The 18,934-nt window shown below is 38.7% G+C and overlaps 2 protein-coding genes across 2 annotated transcripts; both read right to left on the bottom strand.

The window, feature by feature from the left end:
• Positions 1 to 3,773: 3,773 nt before the first annotated feature.
• Positions 3,774 to 8,212, bottom strand: LOC117976976 (putative methyl-CpG-binding domain protein 3-like 3). Its single transcript, XM_063600702.1, has 2 exons — positions 8,108 to 8,212; positions 3,774 to 4,933 (listed from the first exon to the last, which is right to left on the bottom strand). The coding sequence occupies exons 1-2, from the start codon at positions 8,210 to 8,212 to the stop codon at positions 4,352 to 4,354; spliced, it is 687 nt and encodes a 228-aa protein (XP_063456772.1). The 3' UTR covers positions 3,774 to 4,351.
• Positions 8,213 to 10,576: 2,364 nt separating this feature from the next.
• LOC129394665 (putative methyl-CpG-binding domain protein 3-like 3) lies at positions 10,577 to 14,742 on the bottom strand. Its single transcript, XM_055102911.2, has one exon. It carries the CDS (start codon positions 14,726 to 14,728, stop codon positions 14,165 to 14,167), a length of 564 nt encoding a protein of 187 aa, XP_054958886.1. The 5' UTR covers positions 14,729 to 14,742; the 3' UTR covers positions 10,577 to 14,164.
• Between the last annotated feature and the right edge of the window lie 4,192 nt (positions 14,743 to 18,934).

Below are 18,934 nucleotides of genomic sequence, written 5' to 3'. Positions count from 1 at the left end.
TCATATATTTATTATATAATTATATTATATATTAGAATATATTTCTTATATAATTATATTATATATTATGATATATTTATTATATCATTATATTATATATTATATTATATTTGTTATATAATCATATTATATATTATGATATATTTATTATATAATTATATTATATATTATAATATATTTGTTATATAATCATATTATATATTATATTTATTATATAATTATATTACAATACAATTACATACTACATGATTATATTATAATATAATTATACATTATAAAATTATATGATATATTATAATATAATTTGTATATTATATAACTATATTATATATTATAACATAATTGTATATTATATAATTCTATAATATATTATAATACAATTATATATAATATAATTATAATATATATTAAAATATAAATTATATATTATGTTTATGTATTATATTTTATAATTATATTTACATATAATATTTATATAATTATATATTATATATCATATTATATTATATATAATTATTAATTATATAATACAATTATATAATATACAACATATAGGTATATTACATAATTATTATATATAATTATTAATTATATAATTTAATTATATAATATATAATATATAGGTATATTATGAAATTACTATATATAATTATAAATATTATAATTATATAATATAATATATATTATATTATATGATATATAATTATACGTAACTATATTGTGTATAATTATATATATTATATCATATATAATTATATCATATTATATATAATTATATTATATATTCTATAATATATATAACATATAATTAAATATATTATATAATATATAATATATAATTATCTATATTACATAATATTATATAACGTACATAAGATACTATATTATATGATATAATTATATGTAAGTATATAATATTGTATATTATATAATTATATTTAATTGCATTTTATTATGTATAATTATGTATAATTATATAGTGTTATATAATATAATTCAATATAATTATATAATATATAATATAATGTATATAATTCTATAATATTAAATAACATAATATGTGATATATATTATATAATATTATAGAATATATATTATATAATATTATATAATATTATATAATATATATTATATAATATTATATAATATATATGATTATATGTCAATAATATAATTATAAATAATTATATATATAAAATATATATTAAAATATATATAATATATATTAAAAATATAATATATAATTAATGTATAATAGAATTAAGTACAATTATGGATAATATATAATATATATAATATATAATATATTATATATGAAATATATTATATATATTATATATAATATATTTCTATTGTATACAATCATATTATTTATATATAATATTATATTATATTATATATAATTATAGATACTATATGTAATTATATTATATATAATTATATAATATCATATGATATATAATTACATGTAATTACATATATTATATAATATTATATAATATTATATAATATAACTACATAGAATATGATATAATTATATATAATATAATATAATACAATATAATATCATGTAATTATATATAATCTAATATCATATAATTATATAGAATTATATAAAATTATATGTTATATATGATATAATATATACAATTATATATAATTATATATTATATATAATATAATATATTTAATTATATATTATATATAATAGAATATATATAATATGATTATATATAATATAATATAATTATATATAATATAATATAATATAATTATATATAATTATTTATAATCTAATATAATATAATTATATATAATTATTTATAATATAATATAATTATATATCATTATATATGATATAATAGAATTATATATCATTATATATTGTATAATATAATTATATGTCATTATACATAATATAATATAATCAAGTATCATTATATATAATATAATATAATTATATATCTTTATATATAATATAATTATATATCAGTGTATCTATTATAATATAATTATATATAATAAAGTTATGTATAATTATATATTATATACTATAATATATATTATATTGTATAATTATAATATTTAAAGTTATATATAATAATTATATAATATACCTATATATTATATATTATATAATGAAATTATATTATTAATAATTATATATACTAATTCTATAATATACCTATATATTATATATTACATAATTATATTATATAATTAATAATTATATATAATATATAATGTGATTATATATTATATATAATATATTTAAATATAATATATAAATAGAATTATAAGATATAATATAATTATATAATATATAAATTATATTTTAATATATAACATCATTATAGAATATATAAATGATATTATAATATATAATTTAATTATATAATGTATAAATGATACTATAATATATAATATACTTATTTAATATATAATTATATTATAATATATAACATAGTTGTATAATATATAAATTATATTATATAACATAGTTATATAATATATAAATTATATTATAATATAAGATAATTTTATAATGAATAATTATAATATAATCATATATAATTATAGTATAATATAATTATATAATAAATATATTACAGTATATAATATAATTATGTAATAAATATGTTATAACATATAATATAATTATATAATAAATATATTATAACATATAATATAATTATATAATAAATAATTGTATTATATATAATGTATTTATAATTATGTATAAATTATATATAATGTATTTATAATTATGTGTAAATTATGTATTTATTTTTAGAGACAGAGTCTTGCTCTGTCGCCCGGGCTGGTGTGCAGTAGCATCTGCTGATAGGCACTTCCTGCCACCGTAACTCTGCTGGAGTGAAAACAACCAGTAGTTTCCACCTATCCTGAGGTGCATAAAATAATTACCATGAAGTATTCCATTCCATGTTTTGATCAATGATAAAGAGAAAGAGGTAAGGAAACTCAAAATCAAACAGCGGGCAGGGACGTAGTATGTGTATATATTTATGTGGTACGTGAGATATTTTGATACAGGCACAAAATGTCTGATAACCACATCAGAGTAAATGGGGTAAAAATGTTTCATTAAAAAAAAATCTCTTGGGATGCGTACCAACTTCGCCTTGAGAATGTATATTATAGGGAGAAAATGTAATGTCTAAACACTGAATAATCCTTCAGGCTAGGTTAATTGAATTTACCCATGGGTTGAAAACTTAGCTACTGGGTACGATGTTCAGTATTTGGGTAACCCATAAACTACAAAACCAACCCCCACCATTAAGCTGATATATCCATGTAACAAACATGTACATGTACCCCTAAATCGAAAATTTCAAAAAATGAAAACTCAATTTAAAAATGAAAATGTAATACATTTTTAACAAATTATAATGTAATGTATTCATTTCATTTAAAATTACAGAATTTAATTTCATTTTTAAAGGATTTCATTTGAAAATTAAATTAGAATTTTTGTTTTGAGACAAAGTTTCACCAAGGCTGGAGTACAGTGGCACCATTTTGGCTCACTGCAACCTCTGCCTCCTTGGTTCAACCGATTCTCTTGCCTCAGCCTCTCCAGTAGCTGGGATTACAGGCATCCGCCCCCACACCTGATTAGTTATTTTTAGTAGAGATGGGGTTTCGCCATATTGGCCAGGCTGGTCCTGAACTCCTGACCTCAGATGATCTGCCCTCCTCCGCCTCCCAAAGTGCTGGGACTACAGGCATAAGCCACAGTGCCAGGCCAAAGATTAAATTAGAATTTAATATAAAAACTAATTAACGGCCGGGCAAGGTGACTTATGCCTGTAATCCCAGTACTTTGGAAGGCCGAGGTGGGCAGATTGCTGAGGTCAGCAGTTCAAGACCAGCCTGGCCAGCATGGTGAAACCCCATCTCTACCAAAAATACAAAAAATATCCGGGCATGGTGGTGGGCACCTGTAATCCCAGCTACTCGGGAAGCTAAGACAGGAGAATCACTTGAACCCGGGAGGTGGAGGTTGCAGTGAGCCCAGATCGCGCCATTGCACTTCAGCCTGGGCAACACAGCAAGACTCCGTCTCAAAACAAACAAACAAACAAAAAAACATAATTAATTAAAATCATGGTAAACAGAAACTGAGATGTACAGTGACATGTAAAGGTCTCCTTCCTCATCCCATAAAACCCAATTTCTCACCACAAAACCATCCACTCCTTACACCTGTTGCCTTTCAAATACTTTTATTAAAGAACTGGTGGGGAAGGGAAAAGTGTGACAATTCAGAGTAGGAATGAGGATGGGCATTAAAAGAAAGGGACCGAAAGCCCAGGACTGCGCTTCATCTACATGTCAGCATTTCTGCCTGCCTGGCCAGCCTGTCTGCCTGCAAGGCCTTGGCCAGTCTCTCCCTGGCTTTCTTCACCCTCCTGGCCTGTCTCCGGATATCTGCAGGAGTCACCAATTGGCCAGAGAGGGGCGGTGGGAGCTGACAACCCATTCCTGGGGTTGGCCCCCCTGCCACAGCTGGAAACTGCCCAGGGGTGGGCTCAAGCGGGCTGTGGACACGCTCAGCACCAGCTCTGTCCAGAGATTCACTGGCCGTCCCCGCTGCAAGGATACTTAAGACGCTCTCCAAATGCAGTGGACTTGAACCTTCTCCTTGGCTGCTGCAGGGCTGCAGGGCCTGCAGTCTCCGGTAGGCGCAGAGTTGCTGCGGCTTCTCCAGGTGCTCATCCCCTTTTCTGCGTCTGACCTGGTTGTCAGGATGAGACCTGATCCTCGTCACCGGCCTCTGGAAGATGCAGCTGGTGAGTCTCATGGGGAGAGCAGACCTCGCAGCTCTTCTCCGATGGGCCTTGGCCATGTGGATTTCTCGTTTCTTCTGTAAAGCCCAGGGCATCATGTTTCTTTTGAGCTTCCCCTTTCAAAAGAAAAGAAAATGTGAAATTTCAACCAAATGGAGACAGGAGAAGATCAGCTGTGGGGGGCTTCTCTCAGCTCAGTGGAATCTTCCCACCAGCCTCTCTTTCTGGGGAAATGTGTCTCAGATGGCAGTGTACATCCTCAGGGTTTGCTAAAGTCAGATATGTGGACCTGAAGCCAAGTAAGTCTGGGGTGGACCCTAGAGTCTGCATTTCTCCGTGTGACCCTGATGCTGCTGGCAGGAGCTCCAGGCATTGACACTGGGTCCTGGGACCTCATCGGGCTGATGCGAGTCCAGGACTAAATGCTCAAGGTCATGACCCAGGGTCAGTTCCAGACCTTGTCCCTCCTCATCCTCCTCAGAGGACACCCCTCTCTTCTCTTCCCTGCCACTGTCAGCTACACAGATGCTGGTGCCTCCTAACCCATCCCCAACAGGACACCGGGATCCCAGACGTCCCTGTTCACCAAGACCTCACGCTTCTCTGTATCTCTTTCTGCTGTGCTTCAGGACACAACATCATTTTCATAGCTCCTTGACTCTCTGGTTTCCAAAGAAATCGTGCACTCGCCACCTTAAATACTCACTGCCACACCCAGATCCCACCTTCACCTGAACACCTCCTGCTCATGAAGAAAAACCTCAGAAACACCATGTTTGCCTTCTGTTTCTAAGAAGCTCAATTAACTAGAGTTATACCAGGAGAGAATCTTTTGATGACATACTGAGAAAGATGATCAAGCGCCTCCTAAGATTTGACGTCCTTTCTTGCTCTAACTCAATTGGAAGACTCTAGTCTCATAAAGCTGTTTCCCCCACAAACCTCATCAGTGCACTTTCCATTTTAAAGCCTTCGTTTCTGTCCTTCTCATTTCATTTTTTGTTGTCCTGGCATAAAGATTAATACTACCCCTTACAGTACCCCTGGCATAAAGATTAATACTGACCCAAGATGTTCCCCTTCGGAGGGAAAATTATTTAGTCCCCTTAGTTACAGGGCACTTATGATGTGCCAAGCTGTGCAGTAGAACCCCTGATCCAGAAGTAAACTTCATAAATCACCACTCTGTTGATTTTCATCTTGGTGAGAAGGAAGACATAATAAACGCACTAAAAACAAATTTCTAGTGGAATATCAGATATAAGTAAGTTCCATGATGAAGAAGAAGGGAGTGACAGAGAGGGACGGAAGGAGGAGAAACAGAGAAACAGAAAAGAAATTCACTACAATGAATCGTGACAGTGAGTTTAGGGAATAAGCAACTCATCATGAAATTTTACCAGAGAACTAATTTTTTTTGTTTTTTGTTTTTCTAAAAAAACGGACCAAGCAACTTCTGGTTCAGGAGCTTTCCAGAGAGGGAGACAATTTGAAGACTGCAAGGCCAAATAATACTTCTTCCCTTTCCTAGTGATGTTGGATTTTTTAAAAAAAAATCAAAACTATTATCCCCATACAGTTTCATAGGCAAAAATGAGAATACTATGAACATTATTCAACAAATATTAACACCCGAGGTATAACTTTCCACAACATCCAGTTTTAAGAACAACCCACTGCTAACTGTAAAGCTGTCTTACAGAAAGAAAAAGGACACATATGGACATTCCTGTAATCAATAAAAATCCCGTACTCACCAGAACAGGTGGGCTCGGAAAAGAGGTGAACGCAGGCACTCCCATAGCCGTAGAGTTTCTCTTGCTGACCCCACTCTTGAGATGCAGACAACCCTTGGCTTGCCGGAAAATGCAGTGACTTCTGCATCTGGTTCCCCTTTTTATAGAGAAAGCGAGTGATAATGCAATCAGTGGATAATCCACAGGGAACACCCTGTCTCCGCCCATTGGATTTGAGGCATTTCTAAATCTGTATACAGAAACCAATGTGGTGTTACCTACACAGAGTGTGAGTAGAGAAAGAATTTAATACGTGTGTGTGTGTGTGGCGGGGTGGTATTTACAGTTAATATCAGCATTTTAGATATGTTTCCCTTTTTCTCCCAGTTTTCCAAACATCTTTGAATACTTTCTATAGAAATAGGAATGGAATTGTCTATGTACATCAATGTTCACGTAATATTTGATTTAATAACAAAAACTAAAGACCATTTCAATGTTCTTTAAGAAAAGAAAGCCCAAAACTTTTATTCACAATCCTATAGAATATATCACACAGTTGTTGCAAAGAAATTACTACTTTGGCCGGGAGAGGTGGCTTACGCCTATAATCCCAGCACTTTGGGAGACCAAGGCAGGTAGATCACCTGAGGTCAAGATGTCGAGACCAGCCTGGCCAACATGGTGAAACCCCATTTCTACTAAAAATACAAAACTTACCCTGGTGTGGTGGCATGCACCTGTAATCCCAGCTACTCGGGAGGCTGAGGCAGGATAATCGCTTGAACCTGGGAGGCAGAAGTTGGGGTGAGCGGAGATCGCACCACTGCAGCTCAGCATGGGCGACAGAGTGAGACTCCATCTCAAAAAAAAAAAAAAAAAGTTCTATTTTGTGCATTTACATTTAATATAATTACCAGTAAATTTGAAATTGTTTCAATCATCTCATTTTTCCTAGGTTTTGACTTAACTGACTCACGTTCCTTTTGCCTTTACTTGACTGACTTTGAATCAAATATGTTTATTATTTTATTGTTATCTCCATGAACTTGCTAGTTACAGCCATACAAATCTGTGTAGTTATGCTAATAATTAAATCCTATACTCTGATACAATTAATTACTTTAACCCCTCCCACAAAATGCGAATACTTTAGAACACTTTTAATTCTCTTTTTAGCTGTTTCTGACTTTTGTATTACCATTCTCATGCATATTATTTCTACACATATGTTACTCTCCAGGAGACATTTCTAGTATTGCTTCATAAAGCAATATGCACTAATATTTACCTACAGATTATCTTGTGCATTCATCTTTATTCCTTTCTGCATTTCTAGCATTCAATCTGGGATTACTTCCCTGTGGACTTGAGAATTCATTCTAGTATTTTTTTTCTAATGCAATGCTGCTAACAACTAATTCTTTTCCTTTACACTTTTATTTAGGCATCTTTATTTGGGGGCAATATTGCTGTCAGGTACGGGTGTCTGGTTTGACAAATTTCTTTCAGCATATTAGAAATGGTGCCCCACTGATGTCTATCTCATTTTACCTGTGTTGAGATGTCAGCTGTCAGGCTTTTCCTTGCTTCTTTGGTTTCCACATTCTCTAAACTCTTTCTCGTTGTGGTTGGTTTGTAGGCCACAGTGTAGCTCATTATTGCTTCCTGTGTATTTCCTTTGCCTAGAGGGTGTGGAGTCAATTGCATCTGTGGGTTGATGTCTTTCATTGGTTTGGAAGGTGCATATGTCTCCTTCACTTCTGATATCCATTCTTGTCCAAGTTCTCTCTACTCTTCTTTTAATCACATCCCACTTGTCTCTGAATTTTCCAATGTTGTTCATGCTTTGGTGGGAATATTTGCTCTTGAACCTTGTTCCACTTTGCTAATCTACCTTTTTCTAGGTTCAGTCTCATTTTAATTTTCCTTCCTTCCTTCCTTCCTTCCTTCCTTCCTTCCTTTCTTTCTTTCTCTTTCTTTCTTTCTTTCTTTTCTCTCTTTTCTTTGGAGATGGGGTCTCACTCTGTCACCCAGGCTGGAGAGCAGTGGTGGGATCTCAGCTCACTGCAACCTCTGCCTCCTGGGTTCAATGATTCTCCTGCTTCAGCCTCCCAAGTAGCTGGGACTATAGGCACATGCCACCACACCCAGCTTATTTTTGTATTTTTTGTGGAGACGGGGTTTCACCATGTTGGCCAGGGTGGTCTCGAACTACTGACCTCAAGTGATTCACCTGCCTTGGCCTCTCAAAGTGCTAGGATTACAGGCGTGAGCCACCGTGCCTGGCCTAATTTCTTATACTCTTAGTTTCAGTTCTAAGTATAAAACACAGTATATAGCTTTAATTAAAAACTAGGTAGAAGAACAGCTTCACAGTCAATGAGGAGACAATCTTCCTTCTTGATACAATGAAACTCTAAATAGAAAGGAGCAAATTCAAATTTGAACCATATTAAGATACATTAAGAGCAACTATTCATTCAAATACATCAGTAAGAGAGAAAGCGTGGAAAACCGGAGTGGGGGAAGAGGTTTTGATTCTGTAACCCCAGGAAAGTACATCAAGCCAGAGTATATATAAAAAAAAAATTTTAATATTTAAAAAAAAAAGAATAATGTCAAACAAACAGAAAAATAATGAAAACACACTTGAAACTGGGTGAAAAACTTGAATGGACCCTACACAAAAGAATATAAACAAGTGACCGTAAAAAATTATTATTATTATTATTATTATCATTAATTTTCAGGTGGAGTCTTGTTCTGTCACCCAGGCTGGAGTGCAGTGGCACGATCTTGGCTCAGCGCAACTCTGCCTTCTGGGTTCAAGCGATTCTCCTGCCTCAGCCTCCTGAGTAGGTGGGATTACAGGCTCCCACCACCACGTCCAGCTAATTTTTGTATTTTAAGTAGACACAGGGTTTTACCATGTTGCCCAGGCTGGTCTTGAACGCCTGACCTCAAGTGATCCACCCGCCTTGGCCTCCCAAATTGCTGAGATTATAGGCACGAGCTACCGCGCCCGGCCTAAATGACCAGCAAAATTTGAGCAAATGTTTAACCCTTTTAGCTTCAGGGAAATGCTAAAAAAATAAAAATTACAATAAGATACTATTATATAGATATCAACTTAGCTAAAGGGAAAAACACAGAAACACCAAGTGCTGACTAGATTATGGAGGGACCAGTCTTTCCTGTAAGGATAGTGGGAGTTTAAATTGGAATAACCACTTTGGAAAACTATATGCAAACATCTATTAAAGCTGTATAGGGCCAGGCATGGTGGTTTATGCCTGTAATCCCAGCATTTTGGGAAGCAGAGGTGGGAGGATCGCTTGAGCTCAGTAGTCTAGAACCAACTTGGACAACATAGGAAGACCTTATCTCTACAAAAAATGAAAAATAAGCATTGTGAGGCATGGCGATGCCTGCCTGTAGTCCCATCTACTTAGGAGGCTGAAGTGGGAGGACCACTTGAGCCCAGGAGATCAAGGCTGTAGTGAGTTGTGATTGAGCTACTGCACTCCAGCCTGGGTGACAGAGCAAGACCCTGTCTCAAAAACAAAAGCTGTAGGCTGGGCACAGTGGCTTACACCTGTAATCCCAGCACTTCAGGAGGCTGAAGCGCACGGATTACTTGAGGTCAGGAGTTTGAGACCAGCCTGGCCAACATGGTGAAACCTCCTCTCTATTGAAAATACAAAAGAATTAGCCAGGCATGGTGGCGTACGCCTGTAGTCTCAGCTACTCGGGAGGCTGATGCAGGAGAATTGCTTGAACCCAGAGGTGGAGGTTGCGGTGAGACAAGATTGCGCCAGTGCACTCCAGCCTGGGTGAGAGAGAGACTGTCTCAAAAGAACAAACAGGCGGTGGCTCAAGCTTGTGATCCCAGCACTTTGGGAGGCCGAGGCAGGCAGATCACCTGAGATCAGGAATTCAAGACCAGCCAGGCAAACATGGTGAAACACCATCTCCACAAAAATACAAAAATTAGCTAGGCCTGATGGTGGATGCCTGTAATCCCAGCTAGTTGGGAGGCTGAGGCGGGAGAATCGCTTGAACCTGGGAGGCGAGGGTTGCAGTGAGCCGAGATCGCGCCACTACACTCCAGCCTGGGCAACAGATCGATACTCCGTCTCAAACAAACCCCAAAAGCCGTATAAACGTCTACCCTCTTCCCTTGCACACAGCATTTATCTCAACATTGTACATGCGTGCCCACCAATTTCATGTTCTGAGGGGCACAGAACCTGCAGTCATAATAGCTCTTGTCAGAAACCAGCCAATGAACAGCAGGAGAATGAATAAATACTGGGGCATCTGCACCCATCGGATCTTCTCACAGCAATCAGAGCTCACAAATGACAACCGGCACAACCTTAAGCCTTGATCTCTCAAAGCTGAGGTTAATCCAAACCCAAGACAGTGCATACCATGTGGTTCCCTACACGTGAAACAAAAACCAGCCAAACTAATCCTAGGTGCTGTTACAACAGAGGGTGCCTTCGTGGGAGGCAGGATGAGGTGGCGGGAAAAGGCACCTGGGGATGAATCCGCTATTCTATTCATGGATTTCAGTGCTGGGCATGAGTGCGTTCAGTTTGTGAAAGTTCATGAAGATGTACGTGTCTGATTTTTTGCACTTTGCTCTATGTAAGTTCTATGCCAATAACAATTGAGGAAAAGAGACTGAGATATAAACTTCCACTTATGGCCAATCTGTAGCAAACTTCCATCCCATAAAAGCAACCTCAGGAATACCGCCTTGTATACTGGGAATTTGCCGAAAGAGTAGATTTCAGCTACTCTTTCTACACACACGTACACAAAGGTAATTACATCAGGAGACAGATATGTTCCTTTGCTTCATTGTAGTAATCATTTCGCTACATATACGTGCATCAAAACATCATGTATGCCTTAAATACATACAATTAAAAACAACACAGGCCGGGCGTAGTGGCTCATGCCTGTAATCCCAGCACTTTGGGAGGCCAAGGCAGGTGGATAACGAGGTCAGGAGATCAAGACCATCCTGGGTAACACGGTGAAACCCTGTCTCTACTAAAAATACAAAAAATAGCGGGTATGGTGGTGGGCACCTGTAGTCCCAGCTACTTGGGAGGCGGAGGCAGGAGAATGGCATGAACCTGGGAGGTGGAGCTTGCAGTGAGCTGAGATAGCGCCCCTGCACTCCAGCCTGAGTGACAGAGCGAGACTCTGTCTCAAAACAAAACAATACAAAACAAAAAAACAAAAAAAAACCCCACACACCTGGGTGCAGTGGCTCGCGCCTCTAATCGCAGCACTTTGACAGGCCGAGAAAGGTGAATTGGTTGAGGCCAGGAGTTCGAGGCCAGCCTGGCCAACATGATGAAACCCTGTTTCTACTAAAAATGCAAAAATTAGCCAGGCATGGTGGTGGGCACCTGTAATCTCAGCTACTTGGGAGGCTGAGGTACATGAATCCCTTGAACCTGGGAGGTGGAGGTTGCAGTGATCTGAGATCACGCCACTGCACTCCAGCCGGGGCGAGAGTGAGAATTTGTCTCAAAACAAACAAACACCCAACACCTGATAGATAAACAGATAAAAAAATACAATTTCTGCAGCCTTGGTCTCTGCAGTGACTACTCAGTTTTTTCTTATGATTTTTCACAATCTTTTCCTTGCGTAAATCCTCCTGGTTTGATTTTTGGGGATGCAGAGAAATACTGGCTATTTTGCCAATTTGGACCTGGGACTAGGAAGTTTAAGACACAATTAGGGCCGGGTGCGGTGGCTCACGCCTGTAATCCCAGCACTTTGGGAGGCCAAAGCAGGAGGATCATGAAGTCAGGAGCTGAGACCGTCCTGGCTCACACTGTGAAACCCCGTCTCTACTAAAAAATACAAAAAAAATTAGCTGGGCGTGATGGTGGGGGCCTGTAGTTCCAGCTACTCGGGAGGCTGAGGCAGGAGAATGGCGTGAACCCAGGAGACAGAACTTGCAGTGAGCTGAGATCGCGCCACTGCACTCCAGCCTGGGCGACAGAGTGAGACTCCGTCTCAAATTAAAAAAAAAAAAAAAAAAAGACACAATTAGCTTACAGATTTAATCATGTAGGGCAATTTCAAGGTACTGATGTCTCCCTCAGCACCTCAGCAAACTCCATTATACGGATGCAAATGATCCTGCCTGGGATCCAGACACCAGTCCTTTTAAATTTTACTGTGAAATTCAAATGAGCTGCAAAATCTGAGACCCCCTGAAATGACAGAAATGTCCTCTTCTTGACTTAGAAATGAAGGACTTAGAGTTCTTTTTTTTTTTTTTTTTTGAGTTAGAATCTGGCTCTGTCACCCAGGCTGGAGTGCAGTGGTGTGATCTCAGCTCACTGCAAATTCCGCCTCCCGGATTCAAGCAATTCTCCTGCCTCAGCCTCTCGAGTCACTGTTATTACAGGTGCCCACCACCAAGCCTAGCTAACTTTTGTATTTTTTTTTTTTTCGAAACAGAGTCTTGCTCTGTCGTGCAGGCTGGAGTGCACTGGTGCGATCTCGGCTCACTGCAACCTCTGCCCCCCCGGGTTCAAGCAATTATCCTGCCTCAGCCTCCTGAGTAGCTGGGATTACAGGCACCCGCCACCGCGCCCAGCGAATTTTTGTATTTTTAGTAGAGATGAGGTTTCACCATGTTGGCCAGGCTGGTCTTAAACTCCTGACCTCAAGTGATCCAACCACCACGGCCTCCTAAAGTGCTAGGATTACAGGCGTGAGCCACCACACCCGGCCTAATTTTTGTGTTTTTAGTAGAGATGGGGTTTCACCAAGTTGGCCAGGCTGGTCACAAACTCCTGACCTCAAACGATCTGTCCGCCTCGGCCTCCCAAAGTGCTGGGATAACAGGTGTAAACCACCCTGCCCTGGCAGGACTTGGAGTTCTTCAAAATAATAATAACAATAAATTCTGTTTGGGAGGCTGAGGTGGGCAGATCACTTGAGGTCAGGACAAGACCAGCCTGGCCAACATGATGAAACCCTGACTCTACCAAGAATACAAAAATTAGCTGGGCGTGGCTGGGCGCGGTGGCTCATGCCTGTAATCCCAGCACTTTGGGAGGCTGAGGCAGGTGGATCACCTGAGGTCGGGAGTTTGAGACCAGCCTGGCCGACATGGTGATACCTCGTCTCTACTAAAAAAAATACAAACAATAGCCGGATGTGGTGGCAGGCGCCTGTAATCCCAGCTACTTGGAACTTGGAAGGCTGAGGCAGGAGAATTGCTTGAACCTGGGAGGTGGAGGTTGCAGTGAGCCGAGATCATGTCATTGCACTCCAGCCTGGGCAACAGAGCAAGACTCCGTCTCAAAACAAACAAACAAACAAAAAAAACCCAATTAATTAAAATCATGGTAAACAGAAACTGAGATGTACAGTGACATGTAAAGGTCTCCTTCCTCATCCCATAAAACCCAATTTCTCACCACAAAACCATCCACTCCTTACACCTGTTGCCTTTCAAATACTTTTATTAAAGAACTGGTGGGGAAGGGAAAAGGGTGACAATTCAGAGTAGGAATGAGGATGGGCATTAAAAGAAAGGGACCGAAAGCCCGGGACTGCGCTTCATCTACATGTCAGCATTTCTGCCTGCCTGGCCAGCCTGTCTGCCTGCAAGGCCTTGGCCAGTCTCTCCCTGGCTTTCTTCACCCTCCTGGCCTGTCTCCGGATATCTGCAGGAGTCACCAATTGGCCAGAGAGGGGCGGTGGGAGCTGACAACCCATTCCTGGGGTTGGCCCCCCTGCCACAGCTGGAAACTGCCCAGGGGTGGGCTCAAGCGGGCTGTGGACACGCTCAGCACCAGCTCTGTCCAGAGATTCACTGGCCGTCCCCGCTGCAAGGATACTTAAGACGCTCTCCAAATGCAGTGGACTTGAACCTTCTCCTTGGCTGCTGCAGGGCTGCAGGGCCTGCAGTCTCCGGTAGGCGCAGAGTTGCTGCGGCTTCTCCAGGTGCTCATCCCCTTTTCTGCGTCTGACCTGGTTGTCAGGATGAGACCTGATCCTCGTCACCGGCCTCTGGAAGATGCAGCTGGTGAGTCTCATGGGGAGAGCAGACCTCGCAGCTCGTCTCCGATGGGCCTTGGCCATGTGGATTTCTCGTTTCTTCTGTAAAGCCCAGGGCATCATGTTTCTTTTGAGCTTCCCCTTTCAAAAGAAAAGAAAATGTGAAATTTCAACCAAATGGAGACAGGAGAAGATCAGCTGTGGGGGGCTTCTCTCAGCTCAGTGGAATCTTCCCACCAGCCTCTCTTTCTGGGGAAATGTGTCTCAGATGGCAGTGTACATCCTCAGGGTTTGCTAAAGTCAGATATGTGGACCTGAACCCAAGTAAGTCTGGGGTGGACCCTAGAGTCTGCATTTCTCCGTGTGACCCTGATGCTGCTGGCAGGAGCTCCAGGTATTGACACTGGGTCCTGGGACCTCATCGGGCTGATGCGAGTCCAGGACTAAATGCTCAAGGTCATGACCCAGGGTCAGTTCCAGACCTTGTCCCTCCTCATCCTCCTCAGAGGACACCCCTCTCTTCTCTTCCCTGCCACTGTCAGCTACACAGATGCTGGTGCCTCCTAACCCATCCCCAACAGGACACCGGGATCCCAGACTTCCCTGTTCACCAAGACCTCACGCTTCTCTGTATCTCTTTCTGCTGTGCTTCAGGACACAACATCATTTTCATAGCTCCTTGACTCTCTGGTTTCCAAAGAAATCGTGCACTCGCCACCTTAAATACTCACTGCCACACCCAGATCCCACCTTCACCTGAACACCTCCTGCTCATGAAGAAAAACCTCAGAAACACCATGTTTGCCTTCTGTTTCTAAGCAGCTCAATTAACTAGAGTTCTACCATGAGAGAATCTTTTGATGACATACTGAGAAAGATGATCAAGCGCCTCCTAAGATTTGACGTCCTTTCTTGCTCTAACTCAATTGGAAGACTCTAGTCTCATAAAGCTGTTTCCCCCACAAACCTCATCAGTGCACTTTCCATTTTAAAGCCTTCGTTTCTGTCCTTCTCATTTCATTTTTTGTTGTCCTGGCATAAAGTTTAATACTACCCCTTACAGTACCCCTGGCATGAAGATTAATACTGACCCAAGATGTTCCCCTTTGGAGGGAAAATTATTTAGTCCCCTTAGTTACAGGGCACTTATGATGTGCCAAGCTGTGCAGTAGAACCCCTGATCCAGAAGTAAACTTCATAAATCACCACTCTGTAGATTTTCATCTTGGTGAGAAGGAAGACATTATAAACGCACTAAAAACAAATTTCTGGTGGAATATCAGATATAAGTAAGTTCCATGATGAAGAAGAAGGGAGTGACAGAGAGGGACGGAAGGAGGAGAAACAGAGAAACAGAAAAGAAATTCACTACAATGAATCGTGACAGTGAGTTTAGGGAATAAGCAACTCATCATGAAATTTTACCAGAGAACTAAAGTTTTTTGTTTTTTGTTTTTTTAAAAAAACGGACCAAGCAATTTCTGGTTCAGGAGCTTTCCAGAGAGGGAGACAATTTGAAGACTGCAAGGCCAAATAATACTTCTTCCCTTTCCTAGTGATGTTGGATTTTTTAAAAAAAAATCAAAACTATTATCCCCATACAGTTTCATAGGCAAAAATGAGAATACTATGAACATTATTCAACAAATATTAACACCCGAGGTATAACTTTCCACAACATCCAGTTTTAAGAACAACCCACTGCTAACTGTAAAGCTGTCTTACAGAAAGAAAAAGGACACATATGGACATTCCTGTAATCAATAAAAATCCCGTACTCACCAGAACAGGTGGGCTCGGAAAAGAGGTGAACGCAGGCACTCCCATAGCCGTAGAGTTTCTCTTGCTGACCCCACTCTTGAGATGCAGACAACCCTTGGCTTGCCGGAAAATGCAGTGACTTCTGCATCTGGTTCCCCTTTTTATAGAGAAAGCGAGTGATAATGCAATCAGTGGATAATCCACAGGGAACACCCTGTCTCCGCCCATTGGATTTGAGGCATTTCTAAATCTGTATACAGAAACCAATGTCGTGTTACCTACACAGAGTGTGAGTAGAGAAAGAATTTAATACGTGTGTGTGTGTGTGGCGGGGTGGTATTTACAGTTAATATCAGCATTTTAGATATGTTTCCCTTTTTCTCCCAGTTTTCCAAACATCTTTGAATACTTTCTATAGAAATAGGAATGGAATTGTCTATGTACATCAATGTTCACGTAATATTTGATTTAATAACAAAAACTAAAGACCATTTCAATGTTCTTTAAGAAAAGAAAGCCCAAAACTTTTATTCACAATCCTATAGAATATATCACACAGTTGTTGCAAAGAAATTACTACTTTGGCCGGGAGAGGTGGCTTACGCCTATAATCCCAGCACTTTGGGAGACCAAGGCAGGTAGATCACCTGAGGTCAAGATGTCGAGACCAGCCTGGCCAACATGGTGAAACCCCATTTCTACTAAAAATACAAAACTTACCCTGGTGTGGTGGCATGCACCTGTAATCCCAGCTACTCGGGAGGCTGAGGCAGGATAATCGCTTGAACCTGGGAGGCAGAGGTTGCGGTGAGCGGAGATCGCACCACTGCAGCTCAGCATGGGCGACAGAGTGAGACTCCATCTCAAAAAAAAAAAAAAAAAAGTTCTATTTTGTGCATTTACATTTAATATAATTACCAGTAAATTTGAAATTGTTTCAATCATCTCATTTTTCCTAGGTTTTGACTTAACTGACTCACGTTCCTTTTGCCTTTACTTGACTGACTTTGAATCAAATATGTTTATTATTTTATTGTTATCTCCATGAACTTGCTAGTTACAGCCATACAAATCTGTGTAGTTATGCTAATAATTAAATCCTATACTCTGATACAGTTAATTACTTTAACCCCTCCCACAAAATGCGAATACTTTAGAACACTTTTAATTCTCTTTTTAGCTGTTTCTGACTTTTGTATTACCATTCTCATGCATGTTATTTCTACACATATTTTACTCTCCAGGAGACATTTCTAGTATTGCTTCATAAAGCAATATGCACTAATATTTACCTACAGATTATCTTGTGCATTCATCTTTATTCCTTTCTGCATTTCTAGCATTCAATCTGGGATTATTTCCCTGTGGACTTGAGAATTCATTCTAGTATTTTTTTTCTAATGCAATGCTGCTAACAACTAATTCTTTTCCTTTACACTTTTATTTAGGCATCTTTATTTGGGGGCAATATTGCTGTGAGGTACGGGTGTCTGGTTTGACAAATTTCTTTCAGCATATTAGAAATGGTGCCCCACTGATGTCTATCTCATTTTACCTGTGTTGAGATGTCAGCTGTCAGGCTTTTCCTTGCTTCTTTGGTTTCCACATTCTCTAAACTCTTTCTCGTTGTGGTTGGTTTGTAGGCCACAGTGTAGCTCATTATTGCTTCCTGTGTATTTCCTTTGCCTAGAGGGTGTGGAGTCAATTGCATCTGTGGGTTGATGTCTTTCATTGGTTTGGAAGGTGCATATGTCTCCTTCACTTCTGATATCCATTCTTGTCCAAGTTCTCTCTACTCTTCTTTTAATCACATCCCACTTGTCTCTGAATTTTCCAATGTTGTTCATGCTTTGGTGGGAATATTTGCTCTTGAACCTTGTTCCACTTTGCTAATCTACCTTTTTTCTAGGTTCAGTCTCATTTTAATTTTCCTTCTTTCCTTCCTTCCTTCCTTCCTTCCTTCCTTCCTTCCTTCCTTTCTTTCTTTCTCTTTCTTTCTTTCTTTCTTTTCTCTCTTTTCTTTGGAGATGGGGTCTCACTCTGTCACCCAGGCTGGAGAGCAGTGGTGGGATCTCAGCTCACTGCAACCTCTGCCTCCTGGGTTCAATGATTCTCCTGCTTCAGCCTCCCAAGTAGCTGGGACTATAGGCACATGCCACCACACCCAGCTTATTTTTGTATTTTTTGTGGAGACGGGGTTTCACCATGTTGGCCAGGGTGGTCTCGAACTACTGACCTCAAGTGATTCACCTGCCTTGGCCTCTCAAAGTGCTAGGATTACAGGCGTGAGCCACCGTGCCTGGCCTAATTTCTTATACTCTTAGTTTCAGTTCTAAGTGTAAAACGCAGTATATAGCTTTAATTAAAAACTAGGTAGAAGAACAGCTTCACAGTCAATGAGGAGACAATCTTCCTTCTTGATACAATGAAACTCTAAATAGAAAGGAGCAAATTCAAATTTGAACCATATTAAGATACATTAAGAGCAACTATTCATTCAAATACATCAGTAAGAGAGAAAGCGTGGAAAACCGGAGTGGGGGAAGAGGTTTTGATTCTGTACCCCCA

The sequence above is a fragment of the Pan paniscus genome, chromosome 20 (genome assembly GCF_029289425.2).
Source record: "Pan paniscus chromosome 20, NHGRI_mPanPan1-v2.0_pri, whole genome shotgun sequence".
Classification (NCBI taxonomy): domain Eukaryota; kingdom Metazoa; phylum Chordata; class Mammalia; order Primates; family Hominidae; genus Pan; species Pan paniscus.
The sequence above is the reverse complement of the archived record's forward strand: the minus strand, read 5'-3'. Positions and strand labels throughout refer to the sequence as shown.